General features: G+C 36.4%; 1 protein-coding gene across 2 annotated transcripts in view; it reads left to right on the top strand.

The window, feature by feature from the left end:
* The window catches only part of LOC126354687 (trehalase-like), a 256,451-nt gene that overhangs the window by 31,506 nt on the left and 197,326 nt on the right, over window positions 1–27,619 (top strand). For both annotated transcript variants that reach the window (XM_050004495.1, XM_050004503.1), the window contains exons 2-3: window positions 17,201–17,543; window positions 22,082–22,255. In XM_050004495.1, coding sequence (XP_049860452.1) covers window positions 17,201–17,543; window positions 22,082–22,255 — 517 coding nt within the window. The remainder of the gene's footprint in view (window positions 1–17,200; window positions 17,544–22,081; window positions 22,256–27,619) is intronic.

Here is a 27,619-nt window from a genome sequence, read left to right as displayed (position 1 = left end):
AGTTGGTGTATTTCATATAATATCTAACAGTCTTCTTTCATTGTGCCTGTCTGCCATTCAACACTTCCTCTTTGTGGTGAGTAACAATCTGTCCTTTTAATATTGTTGTTAATCCATCACAGATTTACCATTATTTGATTTTATTCTGAAGATAAGAGAATAGGGAGTGGAAGTGTGCAAAATTAGTGTCTTTGTATTCAATCCTAATGAGTGTGAGATAATGGGAACAAACAGTCTGAAACTAAAGATCTTGACCTCCTAGCTGTGTTGTGTTATCTAGCTGTAGGTCAATAATTTTGCGCACAGTGTTTGATTTAGTCTGTGGCCACAAATGTTGGTTTCTGGTAGGAGCAAAATTATTTTGCTTGTTTGAAATTGCATAATGTGAGTTTTAAAATTACAATAGATAGAATGATTAGCCCCTTTCAGGAGGCAACATTCTAAATACTGCCAATAGAAAAAAAAACTGTTCTAGCTTTTGTAACTGTTAACTTCTTCCTCAGGGAGATAAGAGGAATATGTTGGAGATAGACAGAAAGTTTCAGTTTTGTTCCTCAAAATAAAACCTACATCTGAATTTTCTTCCTGCTCTGTTATTCTGATTTTAATTCTCTTTGGTCTTCATTTTTTGATCACACTACTGATAACATCACTACATCTCATTTGATATTATGCAAGTCTCTTCCATCTTCAATAAAACAATTCATCTTTGATCCTAAAATTCTGCAATTTATTGTCCATAAATAAAAAGCAGCAGAAACATTGAGTTTCTTAGGTTCATATTAATGACTGTTACAGCCAAACTTTGTGTTATAAGGTATATGTGCAGAAGTACCTAAAACTATTGTTGATTTAACCAGTCCACTGTTTCTGTGTATATGAAGCAATAGCTTTTGTGAGAAAATATTAAGGAACCTCTGATACCCATCAAATGAGCAGTTCTGTGTATGTTGATGAAACCAGAACATGCCACAACATTCTGGTCTTCTAAAACCAGAATGTCTGCCTGCTAAATAAGTGCCTTCCATAGTGAATATAATCATACAGCAATCTGTTAAACTATCACACTGGAAAATAATTGTAAAATTGTTTAAAAATTAGCTGAATCTATTTCTGGTGGACCAATTTTCCTCTTTTGCAAAAGTATGCTACAGTAAAGGAAGTGGAAACTCACGTAAATTTTTTGTGTTTTATATTATGTGGTAATTAATTATCTGTATGCAAATTAGATTGTAATAATGCATAAATGTATGATAAAACACATATACTATTGATGGATAATTTTACACTGTTGGCCATTAAAACTGCAACACGAGGAATGATAGCAAATGGCAAAATTTTAATTATTGTTGTTGTAAAGTGTAATAGGAGTATACGATTAAATTTGTCAGTGATTTGGGGATATAATGATGAAAAAGTTAGTACACAGAGCTACCATCACTGTCAGCAACAACAGCCACTCACTTGAATGGCACTTGGATGACAGATCTGGGTATGTCATTGTTGCTTCACATATGTGCTAGAGTTCAGCAGTCACTGTGGCTGGCGAGTGGTACCATGCCAGTCTCTTGGTAATCAGTGTTCAGATATTTTCTGTGCATGAGAGAGTCCTTAGCTAAGTGTAACAGAGGTGGTCATGTCATTTACCCACCAGCATCCGATATCATTACACCTGGTGCTTAGCCTTTTGGATGATGATGAATGCAATCTGGCAATTTTCACTATCCTTGGAACTTTCATACATGGGTAAGTTCGTTGTGACAGTATATGCAGAACTGGAACACATCTGAAAAGACAATTTGATATCTTTCCTGTGTCCAGTTTGTCATTGAACAAAGTGCTCTCAGTGCATCTCTTTCTGTGCTGCTGTCTCAAGAAAAGGTGCAACAATGGTCACCAGGCTGACAGTCCATGGTGGTCCAAACGTCATCCTTGGAGCTTGGATTTTTGCATATTTGCGTGACAGTACATGTAAATGCATATACTGGGTGTAAGTGCAGATACTTTTGTATGTGGTACCTTAACATATACACACATCAAAGTGTTGGTTGTTCTTTTTCTCTGCATTAATCAGTCTTACCACAAACACATCACAGACTTTACAACCTGATGTTTTATGTACAGTTGAACTGCACCACTAAGTGGATTACACTTGTCAGTATAGACTGTTTTGTGTCCAAGCATGCACACTTCAACACATGATCTGCTGTCCAGGGAGAAATAAGCATTATGGCTTGCCCCTGCCATACTTACTTGGCGGCACTACCTAATCTAAAAATGTACAACTTGTAGTAACTATAATTATTAGTCTGCAAATGGCGTAAATACTGATGTAATGTTGTTCAATGCATTGTCCTCAGTCACCAACAGAAGTATCTGCACTTATACCCTCCACACCATGTGTAAAAAGTTAGTGCCTATTTAACTAATTTCTACATATTTATACACTTATTTCACTTTTTCAACAATGATTCTTGAAATACAAACTTTTCATTGTGATGCTTTAAGAAGAAAAGAAAGATCCTAGTATTTTCTTTTTTATTGTTCTGTCTGTGTAGAAGGACTGTTATCTATGATGTTTATAAATTCATAAAAAGGTGCTGAAATTAGGCGATATATCTTTTAAAGTTCAGTGTAGTTGTTGCATCATAAAACTCAAGATGGTCTGTATTTTACAAACTAAGTTGTCTGATGGAATGATATCATTTCCAAGAATTAAAAAGTGACATTTTCATTTAACTTCTAAATTTGTGCCTAGTATGCTGTTACTCATGATTTCTGAAGTGCAAGCAGGAGGAAACAGAAGATTACAGTGCCAAAGGAGAAGAGGACTAAAACTTATTTGCTTTGATAGTGGAATGATGAAAATCCAACTCTACCTACAGATTGAAATGTAGTACTGTGACAAATGCGTAAAAAACACATAAGTTTTATTTTTGTGTTTTCAGAAAATTTTAAAAATCAATGCACTTTTGGTGTTAGTGGTTGTTGTTTTTATTTAACTAAAATAAACTCACACTATTTTTATACTATTGTTGTAGGTGCCCTGTGACAAAAAAAATCCAGTACACAACATTTACGTATAGTTGCTCAAACAACTATTGTTAGTAAAAGTACCTCAAAAATCCAAATAACTTTACCAGCAGCATTTTATGCAAACAGAAATGGAAGTGATGACAATGATAAGTTTTATCTGCAAAGCATTAGTTTCAGCCAACTTCCCTTTGAATAAGTCAAGTAATGTAGAATTTTGAACATTCTTGGAAAAACAATCCTATAACACAAAAAGTTTCTCATGAATCAACAATAAGGAAAAACTGCCTTGGCAGAGTTTACAAAGAGGTAAGTTTAAAAAATTATTTAATGAAATTAGTTTGTGTGTTAACTACCCCACACCCTCAATATTTTGAGCTTTTTAAAAACATATCAGTTATATTCAACAATATTAGAGAAGGAAAGCTGCTACTCACCATATAGCAGAGACGCTGAGTTACAATAGGCAAAACAAAAAGATTCACACAATTATAGCTTTTGGCCACACTGCAGTGTGGTTTCAGTTGTCTGAGACTTTAGTAGACGTGTGTGCGAGTTGTGTTTGTGTGAGTGTGTGTGCACATGTGTGTCTATTGTTACAAAGGCCTTGATGGCTGGAAGCTATAATTGTGTGAATCTTTTTGTTGTGCCTATCGCAACGCAGCATCTCTGCTATATGGTGAGTAGCAACTTTCCTTCTGTAATAGTGTTACATTCCATCCTGGATTTTCCCTTGTTTCATGTCAGTTATATTCATTATACAAAAACATTTTAAAATGGAAATATAAAATTATATTTATTAGAATTTTTTTGAAACCCCCACCTCCCAAAATGAGACCCATTTACTGACCTGCTGTTTTTCATAATTTCAATAAAATATTTTTTCAGGTAATACAAGAAATAGCAGAAGATATCAGCCACTCAAACTTGTGGTGATCTGTAGATAAACCAACCAACCAACCCATGTGGGAGATTTATTGCCAATCTTGTTTTGGAGAAAAAGATGGAATCTGAACCAGGAGCACCACATCTCATTGTTTCCATTATTCTGGAAGAAACAAATTGTTCAATAGTTGTTAGGATTGCTCATGATGCATTACATATTTCATGTTCTGTGTGTTATAAAAAAATTATAATACATATGAATGGAAAAAAATTAATTTTGAAGTATATTACAATTGCATTATTAGAACTGTTCCGCTTGTATGATTTTTGGCTAATCGTCCTTCCTCTCTTAAATTTTAAGTGTAGATGCAGTCTGCAGCTCATTATCTGGCGGTAGCATTCTTGCTTCCTGTGCACAGGGACCTGGGTTCGAATTCTGGGGGGGAGGGGGGGGGGGGGATCTTTTCTCTGCCTCAAGATGATTGGGTGCTGGGTGTTGTTGTTGTGTGTCCATCATCATTGACTCGCAGTCACTGAAGTGGCATCAACTAAAAAGGACTTGCAATACGGTGGCCGAATGCCACCACATGGGGCCTCCTAGCCAACGATGCCATACCATCATTTCATTTCATTTCGGTGTAGATGCAGACAGTAGACTTCAAGAACACCAGTGCATGTAAAAAAAAGAAAATCCTTCTTACTTGGTTCCACTCCACTTCAATAAAAAGTACTTAATACTGATATTAAATCTTCTCTTATTTTGAAACAAGTTTGATACAGAACACTCGTAGCCTGTCATACTCCGAGCCACACTTCTTAACAGAAACTTCTACATTCATGAGAGTGAGAAACAAAATCGTGTACAAAGAAAAAATGGATGATGTTTTTTTCATTTGTCTGTGCTTTACCGTGCATTCATAATTAACAACCTTGCAATGCTTATGTCAATTCGTGTTTCTTTCCTTTCTTTTTTTTTTTTCAATAAATTTGAACTTTATGATATCCTGGGGATCTTTCACCATGTATCTACACAATTGCCCCTACACTGTATGTTGACATGGTATGGAGATGTACAGTGTTTTTTTTTTTATATACCTATTTACATTTGCCGATAGGGGTTGATGCCCTTCATTTGTCGGCTTTTCATTTATTTAATGGAATAGATATGCCAGCTTATCCTATGAATGTTAAAGTTCTACAAGAAATTGAAGGATTATATACATAATATGATAGTCCATTACATATTTGAATTTAATGCATTGACAATAATGTTCAGTTTGCTTCGGAATCACTGCCGGGTTTCGTGCTTGCGCACTGGCAGATTTGGCAGCTAAGAACTAGTCACTAGTGCTCAACATGTTAGCTACTACTGTTGCATGTGTGTGCACTCATTTTCTTAGTGGTCATTTGAATGTCACACTTTGACCTGAGTCTCACATACTGAAGAATTGTCGTGGCGTTTTTCTTCATTCGGTGTGAAATTGGTGTGTGCTTATTGTTAAAAAAACCAACGCTGTGGCAGAAGATCCCCATTTTTATGGCCCGGGTGTCATTATTCCCATTGTACTGGCATTTCCAGCAGGAAGAACCCTGACCAACAACATCTGTTGACGAGGTAAGTACTGGCTTGAACAACTATAGTTCACTTATTAATGTATCAATTATTGTGAGCCATGATACTCAGAAATTATTTCGTTGCACAAATATGTTAATGTCACCACACTTGACCATCCACTTGTTGAAAGAGACACATAACTATCCAAACCATTGTATAAATTGCTTGTCTTGAAAGTTCGTTTCCTCACTGGAGTTTTATTTCCAATGCAAATTCATACAAGAATAGAGCTACAAAAATACACAGGGTGAGCACAAAGTCTTGCCTTGATTATATATAAAAATTTATAACAGAATAACTGTTTGACGTAATAAGTTACATTTGATGCCATTACATCGGTTAGTGTTACTAGCTGTTGTGACCAATAGATGGCACTAGTGCTCCACAAGACTGACGTGGTCTGTTAGGTCACGTTAGTTGCTGGCGAAATGACATCAAAGCAGGAGAAAGTGCAATGTGTGCTTTGGTTTCACAAAATGAAATCACCCATCAGTGTTCAGCATACATTTCTGGCTGCTTATAGACACAGCTCTCCAGACGTTAAATCAATTAAGTGATGGTATGCAAAGTTTAATGAAACAGGCAGTATTGAAGATCATCCTCGAAGTGGCAGGCCTCGTGTGAGTGATGCAACTGATGATCATGTTCGGCAGTCATTTCAATGGAGTCCATCTAAATCAACTCGTCAAGCATCACATGATCTACAAATACCGCAAGCAAGTGTGGTGAAGGCTCTTCATGGAAGGCTTAAGTTGCATGGTTACAAAGTGCAAATCGTGCAGGCCTTGCAACCAAATGATTTTCTGACTCGTGCTGAATTTGCAACTGGGATTGTCAGCAGGATTGATGTGCTAACAATTACTTAAATCACATATGCTTTACCGATGAAATGAAATGATCGTATGGCATTGTTGGCCGGGAGGCTCCATGTGGGGAAGTTTGGCCGCCGTATTGCAAGTCCGTTTTAGTTGATGCCACTTCAGCGACTTACGAGTCAGTGATGATAAAATAATGATGATGAACACACAACAACCAGTCATCACGAGGCAGAGAAAATGCCCAATCCCACTGGGAATCGAACCCAGGACCCCTGCGTGGGAAGCGAGAATGCTACCGCAAGGTCATGAACAGCGGACTTTACCAATGAATCCACCTTTCATGTCAGTGGAGTGGTAAATAGACATAATGATCGTATTTGGGGTTCAGGCTCTCCACATGCTACAGTACAGGTACAGCGAGACAGTGAAAAAGTGAATGTTTCATGTGGCCTCATGCATAACAAGGTTTCTGGACTGTTTTTCCTTGCGGAAAAATCCATTAGCACTAACATTTACTTAGACATTTTGCAACAGTTCATTGCCCCACAGTTAGAAGAATATCAACCATGGATACTTTTCCAGCAAGATGGAGCAACTCCCCCCCCCCCCCCCCCCCCCCCCCCTCTGCTTGGCTTTGAGAGTGTGTGATTTCTTGAATGAAACATTTCCGGATCAGTGGATTGGAAGGAGCGGTCCAACACACTAGCCACCCTGCTCTCCACGTTACGCCCCTTGACTTTTTTATCTGGGGCTATATCAAGGACAGAGTCTTCGTCACACCAGTTGCTGACACCAACAAACTGAAGGCTGGGATAGGAGCTGCTGTGGGTACTGTCACAGAACATATGTTACAAAACACAAAACACCTGGCGTGAACTGGAATACCACCTCAACATTCTCCGAACTACCAAGGGAGCACACATTGAGGTTTACTAATGTAAGTGGTCGTAAGAAAAACTAGTAACACTGACCTATGTAATGGCATCAAATGTAAATAATTATGTCAAACAGTTATTCTGTAATAAATTTTTATAATTTGGGCAAGACTTTGTGCTCACCCTGTACATAATATGATAGCTTATATCTATGTCTGACATTCCATCCATCGCTAATACTACGAACACAAATTTCTTAATTTTAAAATGTTATAAAATTTTCATTACTAAAGTTTGTTTGTTAGTATTAACTTATCCTCATTCACATCACATATACAAATTTATCACATACACATTATTATGATACAGTACAAGCGAATGATACATTTATGCTTCATTCTATAGATATGCTTATACCACTTACAAGATCTCATTTCTTCTTTAGATAGAGGGGGAAGAAAAACCTTGGAAATAGGTTTAAAATATTATGCATTGCTGGCCTAACTATGCTTGGCACCACCTCCTTTGTTTGGAAGGGAAGGAAGGAAATACTCATCTACTGGTTCAAGGATTTATGAGAAAATGTTACTCGTACAGTAATGGACTAGTTGCCAAGGAACTTTTGTTTCATGGAAATAATGTTTACTGACTAATCATTCACACAGTATCGTGTTGTCTCTTCATGTACTAGTGCTGTTTATTTCAGTTCATGTGTAGCTTAGTGTGAAACATGAAGAAGTTTTGACCATCGTAGACTTTATCTTTTTCGAATACCGGGAAATGTCATTATTCAAGCTTTCATGTGACATGGTAAAAATTAATTGGTTTTTGTAAAATCACATGTGTAAATGTTTATGTGTGCTCTGCAGTGAATAGGTACTGATAAATGTCATGGAGATATACTGTAATGATGTATGTTTTTATTTTTCATTGCCTTATGAACTTTGTATAATTATCCTTATAACTAAATTGTTTACTCAAGGTACAGCCCATTTCTTTATTTGGTACCTGCTGCTCCCAATGTAATTCTCTTCTTCTGTGCCATGATGGTGCACTGGGCACTGAAAGAAAAAAAACTTAAAACGAATTGCTCGGTGGTCGCTGATAAATTTGGTCATTACATCCGTCCGCAGATATTTCCATACTTTGTTTAAATTCATAGACATTCATTTATTCTGTTACCCTTTATGATTATTTACCCTTGGAAGAAAATTAATTAAATCTCTGCATACATATATCAATAGATTCCTTAGTTCTTAGTCAGTAGATGAAATTGCTTAGTATTTCCATTTACTTTGTACTTAAGTTAAGTACTTGTACATTGCATTCCTATTTGGTTGCACCTTCTGCCAGACTGTTGTGCATGGACACAGGTCAATGCCTCCTCACGTACTACTGACGGCGGCACATATTGTTGAGCACGGACAGATGAGCCATAAGCTAATTTTGTTTATACTTTCACTTTGTGTGAAGAAGTGTATTACTTCTTATTGCTGTTAATTTTACGCCTATGTGTACAAATCAAAAGAACTACTTATGCCTATACACATTACTTTATCTTAGAATACACTCCAGAAGAAAAATTATACTTTGAGATATGTACACTATGTCAATTATCTTGTAATGGAAAGAAAATTTGCTACCTAGCTTCATCATTCTATGAAAACTTTTATATCTTTGTGAGGGTGGAGCCTCTCCCTGTTTTCTCATAGACTAATCTGTATGTTCTAGGATATGGTATTCTGGAAATTACACATGGTCCTGAATAGAGTACTTGCCACTTCTTATCCAGTTTGCCAAATTTTGTCAATTTAGGTTGTGTCCTTAAGAGGACTTGTTGCCTTTCAAATAATTACATAACATGTTTCAGTTTCTTATTGTAAATCTTCTTTCTATACTCAGCCCTGTTTTCTAGTGTAACCATTGCTTGTTTGATTTTGTCTTGTAGTGTCATTTCTGTAGTGGGTAAATTTGGTATGGGCGACTCCCACTCATTAATTTGCTTCGTACGGAACATCAGTTTGTTAGGTGTGAAGCCTGTTGAAGAATGTGGAAGGTTATTGACAAGTTGCATGAAAGGAGTTATGTATTGGGTGTGTTTGTGAGGGGTGTATGTCATAATAAACCAGTTACATTCTCTAAAGACTTGTTATACTGTGCTTGCTTCTGGGTGAATAAAGCTTACTGATATGTGCTTTATATCCTGTGAGGTCATAAATTGTTTCCACTTTCGCCCAATGAAATATGAAGCATTACATTATAAGTTAGTAGTACCTTTGGTTTACCTACTCTTCTCAAATAGTCTTGCTGAATTTTTTTTCTGATATTTGTGGCTGTTGCATTTTTAATGGCATACATTTTGATATGTTTCAAGGAAATATCATATAGTGCCACAATGTACCTTACTCCTCCTTCACTTCTTGGATATGGATGGACCAGCTATGTCCAGGGATACTGTATCTAGAGGGCTTTTGTGGGTATTGGGTGTAGCTCAGTATATTTTGACACATTGGACTGTTTTGATTTTTGACATATTACACATTTTATTAATACCTGTAGGACTCACCTTCTCAAATTTGAAAAAATAACAAAGTGTTGCAATTTTTCAATACATTTGCCTACTCCATAATGTCCCCATACTTCATGTGTGTGCCTTATAAATTCGTTGATATTATCTTCAGGAATACACACACACATACACACGCCATTGATCAGATTCTTCATGTTTCCTATGAAACAAAACGCCTTTGTACTCCTGATACCATTTACTTACCTTTCCAACTTCATCCTGCTTAAAGTTTTGCATGACTTTACTCCAACGGTGATCTTTCTGTTGTATAATTTTCATTTGCTTACGAAACCTATGGTAATCAGACTGTTGCATTGTATCTTGCATTAATAACGTTTTGATTACTGCATCCTGCTCCGTTAATTCACCAAATTCCTCTAAACTTTGCGGTAACCTGGACAAGGCATCTGCAATAACATTCTGACTTCCTTTAATATAAATGATCTCAAAAGTGCATTCCTGTAAATATAGAAACCACCTAGCTAATGTACGGTGCAATAGTTTACATGTTAAAATAAATGACAGTGACTGATGGTCACAGTAAACTTTGATATTCTTACTCCACTAAAAAAATTCAAACTTTTTAAATGCCCATGTTACAGCTAAACTTTCCAATTATGACACAGAGTAGTATCTTTCTGCTTCTGATAATGTATGACTAGCAAAACTGATGTCCTTGGGTACTTCTTTAACTTCTTATTCGTCTCGCATCTGGAACGAGCATGCCTCCAGCCCTTAAGATGAGGCATAGAGAAAGATCTTGAGAATATCAGGGTGGTGAAGAATGTTTGCATTAACTAATGCCTGCTTAATGTTATTAAAGGCCTCCTGCTCCTGACACTTATCATCCCATAACCAAGGTCTGTTTTTATGTAACAAGTTGAGCAATGCATCATTGTTCATTAATTGTTGTGGTAGAAATGTACAAAAAAAGATGCTAATCCTAAAAAGTCTTTTAGTTGTTTTTTATGCCCTGGAGCTGGACAATTGCATATGGCATCAAGTTTTTTCGGTTCAGGTAATATACCTTGTTCTGATACAAGATGTCCTAAAAATTTGAATGGCTCCAAACCAAGTCTAGACTTTTTTAAATTGGCTGTTAATCCATGATTGGCATATCATTGAAGCACTCGTTCAATCAGCCTGATAGGTTCTAACCAAGTGGGTGTGGCTATTAGCTTGTTGTCTACATTAACAGTGACTTTGCTAAGGATTTCTGGTCCTAAAACCTTGCCAAACACTGATATATTAGCCTGCACTAATGTTCAGTCCGAAAGGTAGAACATGGAATCGATAACTTCTGACACCACAAACAAATGCTGTATATTTTTGACTTTCTTTGTGGAGTATTATTTGCCAGTAGAGACCATGAGATCAAGTATACTTAAATTTTTGCATTGTAAAACTTTAGAAGCTGTTCTTTCTTGTTGTCTTGTCTTATGCAAACTGGAACTAAAATCTTATTGATACCTTTACCATCGAGAACTAATCTTACAGACCTGTCTGGTTTACTTATTGGTAATATAGGACTACAATAGGGTGATAATGAAGGTTGTATAATTCCCCATTGAATCATATGATTGATCTCTTCCCTTACTGCCTCTCATTTTGCCCATGGAATAGGTTATGACATTACACAAAATGTTTCATGTGGATAGACTTCAAATTTATATTCGTAGTCTTCGATTACTCCTGGCTCCTTACAGAAAACATTTGCATGCTTAAAGAACAAGTTAGAAAGTTCTTGTCTTTGTATATCATTTAGTATCTGTGATTCACTTAGTTTCTGCTCTACCGTTTCATAATTAACCTCATTGTTTGCGTTTTGTTCAGTATCAAATTTGTTTGTGAAATATACAGCTGGAAAGGAATATTGTACTATTACATTTGACTCTGGTTTGTTTTTGTTACTTTCATCAGGTGTTTTGACTAAATCAATAGAAAAAATCTGATCTTTTAATGAAAAGTGGGATTTACTATTTACCTACGTCAATCTGTGTTTTGTACATTCTAAACATTTCTATGCCAATAAGACTAACTATAAGTTTGTCACATAAGGAGATTGCACTTCACTGTAAAATGTTCAATTTGTAATGGAATAAAAGCCTGATGTTTAACCAGTTCGGTCTTACTGCCTGTAGCAGTCTGCACCTTGCAATTTTGGACAGGAAATGCTGGTAATTTGCCTCTCTTCATCAGTTCACAGAAAAAATGCATTTGACATTAGGTTGGTATTGAACCGGTATCTAAAATTATCTGTGTGTCAATATTAAATATTTTCACCTTAATGATTGCTTGTATTTGTTCCTCCTGAATATTATTTGTTGTATCTTACTCACGCTGATACAGATCACCCTTGATGTCACTTTGTTTGTCAAATCTTATGAAACATGTTTGTAGTTTTTCTTTGCCCCCACTCCCAAAGAGGTCAATATCCTGGGGCTTAACTGCAAACGGTTGGTTTTTTCCAATGACATAGTGTGACTCAATTCACTACCTGGAGCAGTTTCAGTTAGTTGCACTGTGTGCCGTTAGGTGCTGTGCCGTTATTTTGCTGCCCAAAGGTCAGCTGTGGTACAGCATAAGGCATGGCGTTATTTCCATGCGACGGCCACTGATGTGGTTGACTGTTTCTGTTTCTGTTTATGTTCGGCATAGGGCCTTGTGATGGTGGACTGTTCACTCGTGTGTTGAAAATACTCCAGTTGTTTCGTAAAATTCTTTTAAACAGTTTGTTTTTTCCATTCTTGTTGCGATACTCGTTACCGCAGGGTAAGTGACTTTGCTGGGTGTGTACCATCCTTTCTGTGTGCTTTGATCATGTTTTACTGACTGATTTACATAACTATGTGGGGTGTTGTGCCTGATTTTCTGATGCTCTATTGGGTACAGGTCTTCCCTCATGAATCAAGCACTGACACAAAATATTCAGTGCCGTGCTTTCGTGTTGTGACTAATTTTTCTCTAATGTGTGATGGTAAATGACTTTTCAAAATTTTTAACACGTATACCTGTGATATTGGGTGCATCCAGCAGTGTGTCATGTTCAGGTATTTTCCAAAGTATCCATGTAGACTACCGTATTTGCCACTGAATCGTGTGAGGTCAGAAACCTCATGTCTGAGTCATTCTTGCACTGCCTCAGACCAGTATTTGTTGAGAAAACCTTGTTCAAATTGGATATAAGTGGTGCAACATTCAGTCAATTCAGTGCCCATAAAAGAATGTCACCTTGCATATATCTCATGACAAATCTGATTTTCTGTGCTTCCATCCAGTTGTGTGGAAATACATGATGAAAAGCACTGATAAATACTACCAGATTCATTCTTTTACCTTTGGTAGTGACTGTAGGAAATTGCTGATGTCTCAGTAAACCTTCATCTGCAAAAATAGTTGATAGACATGTGGCATATTTGGTCATATTTATGTTGCATTGTAGTTACCTGTAATTCCGATTGGTAATTGTTCAGGTATCAGAGTTATGTGTATGTTTACATTTTGCACTCTACAACTGTCACTGGTACCTGCTGTGGGACTCATGACTATTTGTGTATAAATATTGACAGCTTATGGTTTGTTCACTGTAGTCTGTGTAGTATTTACATGCATACTTCGAGATCCAGTAACATTTTCTTTTAAAATATTGCGGATCCTATTTCCTGCAGCTTGTAGGTTAATGTTTACCTTGTTTACTATTTCATTTTCTTTTTTTCTGAATAGCCTTTTCTACTACATCTGTGTAGACCTTACAACCTGTTAGTAACTTCTCTGCAATGGTACTACCCTTATCTGACGTACCTGTTTCAGCTTGACTAATATCATTCAGATTTTCATTGGTCTTCTCTCTGTCCCTCTTAGCAAATTCTGAGTCAACGTCTAATGTTGCCACCCTTAAAGTAAGCTCTTCTACAGCTAGAGGTACACCTTCATAGTCTTTATTTAGTTTCTTAATGACAGTGGTTACCTTTTTTACTGTCAAAACCATCTGGTTTTGTGTGGCTTCAATATTTGTGTTTGCGTCTGCGATTTTCTTTACTGTTGCTCTACTAGATCATTATGGTTTTTAAAAGAATCTACCTTCTGTTTCAGCTATGTTATGTTATTGTTAACTTCAGAAAGTACTTCATGCCTTTCTTGTTTTTTCATATTATTCAATTTCTTGTCAATTTCAGTGCAAAAAGTTTTGGCTAAGACATCAAACTTCTGTGAGACAGTGTGTTGCAAATCCTTGAATACTTGTTTTTGTTTCATTGTATTTAGATCTTGTGTGACAATTTTCAGATTGTGTGTCAAATTATCAATTTTGGTATTCTTATCTTGTTTTATATCACTGATCAAATTTCATGTTTATGTTAGATAATAACTGCCATAGCAGTGCTTCAGTTGTACTATTGTGGTTGCTGCCAGCTGTACTTTCCAAGTTAATGTTTGTGCTGTGACCAACTGGTGTTTGTAATGTGTTGTCAAGATTCATATTGGAATCACTCTCCAATGTTTAATTCATGAGTGATATGTTGCTTTGGGAGATGCATGACACTGTCTCGTCAAACATTGCAACCATTGGCTCGTCAAGGTTATTCTGCTGTGGAACATCGCTATCATTTGTCATACCTGCGACGCTCATCTCTGACCCACTTAAACCTTCTGCAGTGGGCATGCATGTTACCTGAACTTCAATTGTCCGATCGCACAATTCTACAACATCTTGGCTGATTGCGTTTTCACTATTGTTACCAACATTTCACAAAAATATTAAAATTTCATATGCTAATAATTACACTTGGTAATTTTAATTAATGTGATGTCAAAGCCATTTTTACATCTATTATGATGCACAATTTATTGTATTGCAGTTCTTTATGTTTTACTGACAATGTGTATCACACTGAAATATTCCTATAAATTTTTCACAGTAAAATTAAAGGAAGGGAATAATGAGCAAAAGGTTTCTATCTACATCAAAAGAGGCTTTAACAAGTGTAACCATGCAAGCAACTTGCGTAGCTGTCCTACCTTTGCTGCGCCAAACAAAACAGCTTACTATGAAAAATTTAAGTAACCTGTTTCCAATTCTTATTCCTTTCCACTCAGGTCACAAGTTGTGTTATAATAATAATAATAATAATAATAATAATAATAATAATAATAGTAATAATAATACATATGAATAGAAAAAACTAATTTTGAAGTATACTACAGTTGCATTATTAGAAATGTTGTGATTGTACGATTTTGGGCTAATCGGACTTCCTCTGTTACATTTTAATTGTAGATGCAGGCAGCAGACTTCAAGGACACCATTGCACATCCATAATAAGAAAATCCTCCTTACTAGGTTCCACTTCACTTCAATAAAAAGTACTTAATACCAATACCAAATCTTCTCTATTTGGAAACAAATATTATACAGAACACTCGTAGCCCATCATACTCCTAGCCACACTTCTTAACAGAAACTTCTGCATACATGAGAGTGAGAAACAAAATCATGTACAAAGAAAAAATGAATCATGTTTTTTTTTCATTTGTCGGTGCATTCATAACTAACTTCTTTGCCAATACTTATGGTCAATCGGTGTTTCATCTTTTGTTTTTAATAAATTTTAACTTTACGACATCATGGCGGTCTTTCACCATGTACCTATACACCTGCTAAAGAAAACAGGGAAAAACTCTTGATGATAATTATTGATGCAGCAGCATATTTGATTAAGGTTGCTGAGGTTTACAGGTATATTATCCCAAGGCAGTTCATACGATTTGTGTAACATGTGCTTTTTATGGTTGTCTGAGGGAATTAGAATGAATTTGCTATTTTGTCAAAAACTGACATGGTGAGACCATGACTGTGTACAATTAATGCAGGTTGATTCGTACAAAGAAGTAGGGCACCGACACACTAAGAATATTTCACTACAGTGGAAGAATAAAATCGAAAATTATGTAAGAACAGCCATCTGATGATGAACTTATCAGTTTGAAACTGGTTATGACACTTTTTACTTAAATAAATAGCAATATAATAGTGGCTGGTTGCTGTCTTCTTCTTTGTAAGAATCAACCTACATTAATTTAGAGTGAATTTTCCAGAAGTTAATGGCTTAGTTGCCTCTGCGTAGAAAGTCTTCATGAAGGTGCTGTCAGGAGTGGAATTATTTATGGACTTGATGTAAGATAATGATTTATCCCAGAGCCAATCCTTGAGAGATGTAGAACATGGATTGAAGCAGCTCTACATTACAGCGGTGATTTAGATGATACAAAAAACGTGCTAGACATGATGAACAAAAATGAAACAGCAAGTAAACCTGCTTCAGTTAGTGCTAGCAATTAGAAGAGTCACTAGAGTAAGTGAGTGTTTATAAAGACCTATTTTAGTAACTCTTAGCTCAGCTGCAATTGTATGTTTGGAAGAGAAAGTAATGCCTCTGCCTTCTGCCCTACAGGAATATGGAACAGTTGTTGCCAGAGACATCCCAGGAGAAAGAGGAAAGTGTCTTCATAACAAACTCAAGAAAACTGTAGCAAGAAATCAAAGTTTAATGTTATTTTGTGACGTGAATAAGGTGCTGCTGAGACACTGAAAAACAACTTAATGCTCATTCTGAAACTGACATAGCCTCTTTGTGGCACTGATCTGTGGCTTCATGTGAAATAAAAAGTTCTCTTTAAGTGACAGAAGGAGAGCCAGTCATGTTTTCTGATTCAAAGTGCATGATGTGGCTGCACAATCACGCATGGCTGAGTGAACAATATGTATGTCCTCTCAGCCATTTCAGGCTGTTGAGATACTGCATGGCATTGGAGTATGGCCCACCTTAACCTGTTGACTTCATATTTTCTAGATAATCATGGGATAATGGTATGATAAAATGCCATTCTAATAGGCAAGGGATATCATAACTTTTTACCAAAAAACCAATATTCAAATGTGATTTCTGAATGAGTAACCTTTCATTACATACAGAATGTAGATTGCGATACTTTTACTTACTGAAATGCTAATCATTTGCATGTACTGACATGTAGTACACTTCGTGGTAATTCGATGCTTGTTGCACGCTTCTTTTACAGTGTTCAGTTTTAATGCCCAGCAGTGTATTGTGTTTGAATTACTGTATGTATGCATGTATGAATAAGATGTTACTGGATCAATTATAAATAAAAACTGAAGCAAACAATATACTATTAAAGAGAGTAAATGGAATTTCTGATGACATTAATGTAAACCTTGTTGCGTGCAATCATCTCTAATGGTGGGATGTTAAACTCTAAATTTTCTTCCATTTCCTTTTTTGTTTTCCCTTCTCTTCTATTCTCTTCTCTTCTCTTCTCAAAAAATTGTTTACATTGTTTTTAGTTTCACCATATTTCTATTTATAATATAAAACAACATCAACAGGTACTTTGATGATACCCCTGGGCCACGCCCTGAATCTTACCGTGAAGATATCCACTCGGGACAGACCTTTCATACTGAACAAGAAAAAATGTCATTTTATTCAGAGATCAAGGCAGCAGCTGAATCTGGTCTTGATTTTACTAGCCGTTGGTTTATCAAGCAAGGTGCCAACAAAGGTGTGCTGACAGATACAAAGACACGCTATATAATTCCTGTTGACTTGAATGCCATAATGTATTGGAATGCATTCATACTTTCACGATTCAGCAAGGAAATGGGATTGATTAAGAAAGCAAGTTACTACTCTAACATGGCACGTGACTGGCTTGAAGCAGTGGACAAGGTAACCACATTTCTTCCAATAGAGATTAAATGAAAATTAGTTTACAGAATGTCATACAAATGGCTTCCAGTAATAAGTCTGTAAATTAGTCTAATTACTACATCAGATCTGCAGTTTGGAAAAGTGTGAGAGAAATAATGTGAGATCAGTGCTTCTTTTAGGGTGTAATACATGCGTCGATAGCTCAGTTGGTATGATCATTTTTCAGTTACTTTGAGCAACGACTTAACAAGTGCTTCGTGTCTGAAGCCTCAGCAACCTGTGAAGTCTTGTCACCTATCGCTATTATTTACATTTACTGGAGTTTGCTGAGCCCTGTCTTTTACAGGAGCATTACCAGCACTGATGATGTGCCACATCATTTAGTGAATCACAAATCAAACAATTCAGATGGCTTGTGAGACCTTAATGAATTATGTACCTGTTATTCAATCCTTTTTTTATTATGTTTACATTCCAGTTTTGATGTCCCAGAAACCAGGACCCAGACTTCAGCATTGGTCTTATCAAATTTTATTTCACAATTACATATATCAGCCACAGCTGATTTACTAGAGTTTCTCAGTAGACTAAGCTGTTGGAGCTCATTAACACTCCCCTTGTCTGTAATAATAGACTACACATGTAACATCTCATACTATCATGGAATGTGATAAATACAGAGTTTTGTGAACTAAATATCTATGTCATTCTAGATTTGACTCAAAAACACTTTAAAAAATTAGATACATCTATTTTTCTTCTTTCTATTAGCTCAGAAAAGAATTATACCTAAAGTAATCACTATTACTTGCAGAAAATGTCAACTGGAGCATGTCTGCTTTTGGATTTTGCTCACTGTGAAACAAGAAATACTTTATTGAATAGTAACAGCACCTAATTTTTCTTTTTCAGTGAGATGGTTTAAGCAGGTACTATAGTAAAAAATAACAACAACTGGTGAAAGTCACGAAAGAAGATCCGAAGGTTGGATACTTGCCCTGTGCCAGCACAACTACTAAAATAATCAGTACTACCAGAGAAAATTTGTATCATGCTTAGGAATAGAAACAGCATATCTGCTTCATCACATCGAAGTCAATCTAGTTTTTACAAAACCTGTCTTGTGGTGCTTTACATGTTGTGTATGAATCAGATTATTGACATCAATGAAAATCAACTGCACACTCACTTGAATCAGACAAAAAAATATGAAATGAAGTATGAAAAGACCAATATTGCTATAACCGTCTGCATACCAATAACTACAAAGGTTATTAAAATCAGTTCTTTAAGAAACATTTTAAATAGGAATTGGATCTTCAGTTTAGATATGAGATGTGGTCTGCCACTTTTTTCGTTGACATGTTCTTCAATTCTTGCATCCGTCAGAATTAAAAAATTGTGGGACAGCAATTGTATTATACCTTGCTTCTTTGCATAATAGGAAATGAAACATAGAAATAAAATAAGGGCTATTGAAAGCATCAGAATTCATTGTGTTCATTTCTATGGGCATGATTGTGCTCTTAAGACCGTGGTGTAATCCAGGACAGAAAGTGGGTCAGCATCAGCCTTAAGGTTATCTGTCTTTTTTATTGCACAGCATATTTAGATTTCAATTGACAGTGCAACTATCATCAGTGCATTATAAGTAGTCATGTAGACTGAACGTAATTATAATGATACACATTCAAATCTAACTCAGGTAGGTTCAAACATCAATCCAACTGAAACCACAATGGGACTAATGCTTGTACAGCCCTGAGTTAGTTTGGCATGTATGCCATTATAATTACATTAATTCTTCATGACTACTTATATTGCACTGATGACAGGTGCGTTGTCAGTTGAAATCTAGATCTGCAATGTAATAAAAAAGACTGATGACATAATGATCAACGATGACCTTCTTTCTGTCCTACATCAGAATTCAAATAAATAGTGGTTTATGATCATATACATTTCACAGTCTGATTGAAGTATTGTCATCATTCACAGTACTTGACAGACACAACTGGAACAGAAAAAGAAAATTGATAACCTAGCTGGAAAGTTATCATTCAAGTCCCACATGCAACTCCACCAACATTCCTGATCCCATAAGTAAGGGAAGCTCACAATTCTGGGTGTTTACAACACAATTACACATGACAATAGAGAGGGCACTAAGATAAGCAATCTGATTCTGGATACTTGTAGTTCACCAGGTCAGGGAATATTAAAAAAAATTAGTACACATACATGTATTTAGACACATAAATTACATCCTGTCCCTGGGAGACTTGGCCAGGAGTCCACTTTTAATAGCTGAAGCAATTTTGTTCAGAGGGCAAATCTGGCCAGAATCTAACTTTTTATAACATTTTTTTTTGTACACATTTACTTTCAAATACAAATCACAGAGTACTTTTTAAAAGGCTGTGTAAATAAGCTTGTCAAGGTAAATTTTTATGAAATGGTTTATGGGATGTTCCTGACCTGTTGGAGCATAAGTTTTTCTCAGAGGCTACTAAGTTGCTGTATATACTTGAAAACAAGTGTGCACACCAACTATATCACCAAATGTGCAGCTATGAACAATGTAAAATATAAGAATCTGAGCCTTTGGGCTGTTCTTGTCAACTCTGGTATAATGTAAATTTTAGTAACTTCAAGACATGAATTTCATTTGTGAAAGATGGACATTAATCATTTAAATCTTTTCAAGCCCATGTTGGCCAAAGTTAGCAGTGTAGTTTTGCTGTGTTGTATTGTACTGTATTGTATTGTATTATGTTCATCTTGTCATCTACAAATGCAGCTTATCCACAAGCCACTGGGCAAGTCATTTTATATGTACACACATGAAAGTGATTTATATGCATAGCTATTTAAAATTAAATATAATATAATTCATACATTCAAATATTGGTATAATACACTTCATACTTTTAAATTTTCTTCAGAGGAGTAAAAGCAATAATTCTGTACGTAAGTCTTAAAAGATTTTCCAACAGTTATTACCTCAGTATTTGCCTTTATGTTTTTGGGAAATTTGTTGTATAGTTTAATTCTCATGTAGAAAGTACTGTTTTGGCAAAGGAATATGTTGATTTGGGTCATACTTTTGCTTGATAAAGTAATCATGAAGTTCACAGGTGTCTTTTCCTCAATCTGCTGTCTTTACTGGTTGCATTTATTTTAAAGACTGTAAGTGTTTTCATAAAGTAGATACACAGTAGAGGAGGAATACTAGAGATCTTGAACAGCACTTTACTTGAGCCTCTAGATTTGCATCCAATCATGATTAGCTCCCCCTTTTTTAGCTGCTTAAGAGTTTCCCTAGCATTGGACTCTATATTTGTAGTGAGAATGAGAGTGGGTGTGAGGACAGTGAGCTGCAAAGGTCAATGTGGCATCTGAAATCAGAGACTAAGGAACAAAATGTTCTTTCTTTGTTTTAAGCTGTTTGATCATGGTATCCAGCTTAAGCACATGTGTACTTTCCAATGCCTGGTATTTTTGATAATAAAGTGGTTTAGTTTCATTACAACAGTATGTGAGTGTGACTGTGCCTGCTTACCTGCATGTAATGTCCCGTGTAGACATTATATGCACTCTTTACTCTTTTACCACTGCAACAGGATTTTAGTGGGCAAAAACAGCAGGTCTTGCACAATTTTACATTGAGACATTCTATATGCTTATTCTATTTACATTGCTTTGCAGCCATGATTCTACGGTCCCCAGTTGCTAAGTTGTTTTTGTGACAGTGTTTACTGATTGCTGTAATTCTTCCTTCCTTTCCCCTTTTAACAAAATTGTGTTGTCATTTGCAAATATGTTCATTTTACGAGCATCCATGTTTAAGGTTAGATTATTGATGTACAAAAGGAAAGAAGTGGGCCCACTATCGAGCCTTGGCATGCACCATATTTTATTGAATTATACTCTTACAAGTGCTTAGAAACAGTTTTTAGGTTGACTTTAGCATGCTATATTTATTTTTGCATTTAGTAATGTACTTGATTTGATGCAAAAAAGACTGTTGAATGGAAGTGTGTAATTTTAGTATATCCGAGGTAAATTCTGCAACTGAGCAGTGTATTAAAACTTCACTAAGGAAAGTGATTCGCATAAATGCCAAAATTGAACCGCACTTCCAAATTATGTTTGATAATTTATAGGTTTATAGTTCAGTGCCATGTTTAACATGTCATAGTTGTCTAAAGGTCTGGTCGCACTGAATAGAAGACAGTAGCAGTAAGAGAGGAGAGAGAGAGAGAGAGAGAGAGAGAGAGAGAGAGAGAGAGAGAGAGAGAGAGAGAGAGAGAGAGATGTTAGCATTAAGAACAGTATAGCAGGGATGTAACTGCTACTGGGAAGAATGTAAAATAGTCATGATCAGCTAATGCCAAGAACAATGTTGAGATGCCTTTTATTTTAGTATTAAATCTTTTTCCATGTCCAGAGAGCTTGTGATGCCCGACAATACATTTAATAATTTTCAAAGAATATTCGAAAAGCTTCTTGATCTGTGAATTGTCATTTAAAAATTATGAACATGTTATTGACAGGTGCTTTGGCATGAAGATTTAGGTATTTGGCTTGATTATGATATCTTGAATCAGAAGCGGCGGGAATATTTCTGTACCACAAATTTGACACCACTATGGGCTGGCTGTTTCTACAAAGATCGTGCAGAAGAGCTTGCTGAGAGGATTGTAAATTATGTGGATTCATACAAAATTGTGAGTTGTATAACTTTATGGTGAATAACACCTATTTATCTATTATTTGAAAAGTCTAGAATCAAAAAGATTTGTATTTAACGACTTACACATTATGTCTAAAACAGCAGGAGAAACATTTTATCACTTTTGAGCAGTAGATTGTTTCTTTGTAGTGTTGTGAAAAGGTGGAGTAATAATGCATTTTGTTGATCTAAGTTAAATATGGAGCTCTGTTTTATCAATAAAAGTACAAGTAATTAAAATTGTTCCTAACAGATTTTCAAAAGTTCATTACAAAGAACTGTATGAAAATAATTCTGTTATCTTACTGAGATGTGAAATTTAAAAGACTTCAAAATTAAGTAATATTTTTGTAAGCCATGCACAGTGTACTCCCATTTTTGTTGCTGAGCCCCAGACTTGTTGACAAACTAAAAGCACTGGCTGGTGACTGCTGTTTGAGATTGATGGGAAGGGCCTATTGAGAGAGGAGGCATGAGAGTGTTGATGACTGCAACTAAAATGAAAGAGTTATAAAAACTTGAAATGTGATTTAATATATTTTTCATAATTTGTTTTCAAGTATGGCTCTTTGTTTTAATTTTTGTAAGGAGGTAAACTTCAAGTACAATTATTTTTGGTATATTAAATGTTGTCAACATAATTCCTTATATGATTAAATTTCTAACTTGCATATTCCAGTTTACTGCTGTCTGTCCGAGATAAGTTGAGAATTTGGGCATTATGACACTAAGGGGAGATGAGCAGTGAGAAGACAGTGCAGACTCCTTGACACAATGCTGGCACCATGTGTTGTGCATATATGAAAGCAGGCATGATATATGCTGACTTCCATCTTGTTCCACCAGTAAAAATCATCAACATATTATGGTTAAACTGTATATGTCATTGTGTGTACCAGTCCAAGTGTTACTACTTTCTCATTACTTATCATATCTGTGGTTTTTATTACTTATGTTGTCCATCCCCTGTCAATTCTCTGGGCCTAGGTTTGATTCCCTTCTGGGTTGGGGAATTTCCTCTGCCCAAGGACAGGGTGTTGTGCTGTCCTCATCATCATTCTATCATCCTCATCAACTGCAGGTCACCGAAGTGGCATAAAATTGAAAGACCAGCACCCTGCGAACTGTCTGCCGACAGGGGGCCCTAGCCGTACGGAAAAAAACCCTTATGTTTACAAATGAATTAACTGTGTTGGTGAAATATTCTCTGCACATGAGATGAGTGGCAGCATCATCTTGTAGCAACATTTTAGTGAATACCCTACTTGTCTCATTCAGGTAAAGAGGATGAGTAGAAAACATGTTAAAACATTTGTACAAGACAATGAAGCCACTAGGCTGGCATCCTGAGAAGATTTCATCAACAAAATTAACTGAAAAAGCCTGAATTCCAATGCAGTTAACCTTGTGTTCTCCTATGCCATACTGTGGACTTCATTCAGCTTCAGCAATTTGAACAGTGCAATGAAATTTATCCCTCATGCCTTTTAATTGAACCTAAACCTCAAAATTTCCACTTTACACAGCAAACCTGAAACATGATCTACAGTATAAAGTGACTGTATTAAAGTTTCTTTGTCGCAAACAGCATGAATTAATGATAGTTTTATGTTAACTGTATGTGCATAAGAATCCTAAAAGAATCACTTAACCTAACTATACAAATATTGGAAATAACTTAATCTGTGCTCTCAGAATGACAAAAGCTTGTTACTGTTATGCTTCCATGTACATATACTACCCTGAAGCATAACACAAAATGTAGAAGGCTATTGTTCATTGTACTTCAGCATAGTAAAATACTTGTTAAAAGAAAAAAGAAAGTGAGATGATCTGTGGCAAGGCACTGGACTCTCATTCAGGAGTACAGTGGTTCAAATCCCTGTTCAGCCATTCTTATTTAGAGTTTCCATGCACTCTCTAAATTACTTTATCTCTAAATTACTTAAGGCAGTTGCTGGTATGGGTCCATTGAAAAGGATACAGCCAGTTTCCTTTCCCATCCTTCCCCAATCTGAGCTTGTGCTCTATCTCTAATGCCTTTGTTGTTGGACATTAAACCGTAACCTACCTTCCCTCCTTTTGAAGTATAACAGACAGTACTGTCAATGTAAATAGCCAGAAAATAATTAAGCAGACCTTTTTGTGCTTCAACTAGCAGTGAGAAATGATCAGTAACAGATGGCACATCTCCTATCACAAAAGCTGTTCAAATGGTTCTGAGCACTATGGGACTTAACATCTGTGGTCATCAGTCCCCTAGAACTTAGAACTACTTAAACCTAACTAACCTAAGGACATCACACATATCCATGCCCGAGGCAGGATTCGAACCTGCGTTCGTAGCGGTCACGCGGTTCCAGACTGAAGCGCCTAGAACCACACCGTCACACCAGCCGGCCACAAAAGCTGTCATAATACTTTTTTAATCACCTACAATATTGCTAAAGTGATTAATAATGATTACCACTTAATGGTTCTAATTCTGTTACTTCAATGTGTGGCAGCTACTTTGTAACAGCAATTGACAGTTTCCGTACGAAATACTTTAATTATCCAGTGCTAATGGAAATATAAATTGTGTCAGCATCCAGAATTTTGATCATAATTATTACTATATCTGTTAATCTGCTTCCATCTTGTAGTCTAAGGCTCAAAAATTTCCTTTACTGCTGGGTTTATTATTCTAGGAAATCCAGGAACTGTTTAATTGTTACAATATTTTCTATGAGTTGTGGCAGCTCAACAAATTCAGTTTCAGGTTCTATAGTAATTACTCTTGTACCCACATCATACCATTTGGACAACATCTATAAAATATAAGGAACATTCAAAAAGAAATGAGATGGAGGCATAATTACAGAAACCAGTACCTGTATGGTAGAAGTATTGACCCTGGCTTTGAGACACTAGTTGCACTGTGGCACAAGGGGGTGAATGGCTCTCTCATAAAATTCCTGGGGCTGCGATATTAACCAGTTCCACACGTACAGCTGAATATCGTTGTCCGAGGTGAATTGTTTGACCCTGTACTGACATTCTTCTATGACCAAGATAGCCCCCTTCTGATTCACTTCCTGCAGCACGTGACAACAGAGAATGCCCAGTGTTACTCGCAAACCTTGACCACCTTTCACAAAGTGATCAAATCAAAATGTCCAGGCAGTCTCACCCATGGGGTCATTCTGTTTCACAACAATGCAAAGCCTCATATGGCCAGCCCAGTTGTGGAACTCCTACAGAAAATCAAAAGGGAGGTTCTTAACACCCTCCATGCAGTCCAGACCTCTCTCCCTGTGATTACACCATTTTTGGTCCCCTTAAAAAGGCTCTGAAGGGCAAACAATTCACCCCGGATGATGACGTCAAGCTGTACGTACAGAACTGGCTAACATTGTAGCCCCAGGAATTTTATGAGACAGTCATTCACCGCCTAGTGTCACAGTGGGACAAGTATCTCAACAGCTAAGTTCAATACTTCTAACACAGAGGTACTGGTTTCTATAATGATGCCTCCAGCTCATTTCTTTTTGAACGCCCATTGTATTTATTATCTGTGGATGAATTGTAGAAAATTGTGTGTATTGACAAATTTACAAACATTTCACTTACAATGAAACATTTATTTATTTTGTTTATTTATTTGTGTCAAAAGCATCTAACTTCTGCATACAAGATGTACACACACATATATAATAACACTTATAAATTAGTTTTTAATTTAAAAGTTTAAAAAATAACATTACACTTCCAGGACACAATATGCATTGGTCTACATCTACATGACTACTCTGCAATTCACATTTAAGTGCTTGGCAGAGGGTTCATCGAACCACAATCATACTATCTCTCTACTATTCCACTCCCGAACAGTGAGCAGGAAAAACGAACACCTAAACCTTTCTGTTCGAGCTCTGATTTCTCTTATTTTATTTTGATGATCATTCCTACGTATGTAGGTTGGGCTCAACAAAATATTTTCGCATTCGGAAGAGAAAGTTGGTGACTGAAATTTCGTAAAAAGGTCTCGCCGCGACGAAAAACGTCTATGCTGTAATGACTTCCATCCCAACTCGTGTATCATATCTGCCACACTCTCTCCCCTATAACGCGATAATACAAAACGAGCTGCCCTTTTTTGCACCCTCTCGATGTCCTCCGTCAATCCCACCTGGTAAGGATCCCACACCGCGCAGCAATATTCTAACAGAGGACGAACGAGTGTAGTGTAAGCTGTCTATTTAGTGGACTTGTTGCATCTTCTAAGTGTCCTGCCAATTAAACGCAACCTTTGGCTCGCCTTCCCGACAATATTATCTATGTGGTCCTTCCAACTGAAGTTGTTCGTAATTTTAACACCCAGGTACTTAGTTGAATTGACAGCCTTGAGAATTGTACTATTTATCGAGTAATCGAATTCCAACGGATTTCTTTTGGAACTCATGTGGATCATCTCACACTTTTCGTTATTTAGCGTCAACTGCCACCTGACACACCATACAGGAATCTTTTCTAAATCGCTTTGCAGCTGATACTGGTCTTCGGATGACCTTACTAGACGGTAAATTACAGCATCATCTGCGAACAACCTAAGAGAACTGCTCAGATTGTCACCCAGGTCATTTATATAGATCAGGAACAGTAGAGGTCCCAGGACGCTTCCCCGGGGAACATTAAAATAATGCTACAACAAAAGAAATGAAGACAAGTATTTGGCAGTCAGTGGCTTCTGAGCTTGCGGACAGAGGTTAACAACCATATGTCTTGTAGGATATAGTCTTCTTGGTAAAAGTTATCAGGAATGTCTTAAACTTCACTGTCACAAAAGGTTGATGATGTGGAATAACCTCACTTCTTATTTGTGATCCCAGGTCTGAGCTGGATCAGAGTTTTTATACAGGCCAGTCTTCAGTGAACCAGCCGCTACCCTTTCTGATGATATCAAATAGTCATGATCAGATAAATGTGAAAAAAATCTGTTGGCTGTTGGTATCTAACAGTATGTGGCTCCAGAGAAAATCCACCAGTACTGTGAGCTTTTGGAAATGTTGTTTTAATAATAATTATTGCCTCTGAAGCAAAATAATCTATTGATAATCTGCTAATTAATCTGAGCAAGTTATTCAACTATGTATGTCATTGTATTCTAACTGATCAATTGAGGTACTATGGAATTTGAGATTCAAAACTAGACTCATACTTGACAATAGGAAGCAGCAAGTACACTTTAATGATAAGAGTGTGGAGATGTGCTACTATGCGTTTGTGTCCACCACTTACCTGCTCTTGCAGACGATCTTGTACTGTAGTGTATGACGTGTCTCCCAGCAAAAAAACTACATCACAAATTGTATGCATC

Source organism: Schistocerca gregaria, chromosome 1 (genome assembly GCF_023897955.1).
Source record: "Schistocerca gregaria isolate iqSchGreg1 chromosome 1, iqSchGreg1.2, whole genome shotgun sequence".
Classification (NCBI taxonomy): domain Eukaryota; kingdom Metazoa; phylum Arthropoda; class Insecta; order Orthoptera; family Acrididae; genus Schistocerca; species Schistocerca gregaria.
This window is presented reverse-complemented; position numbering and strand designations above follow the sequence as displayed.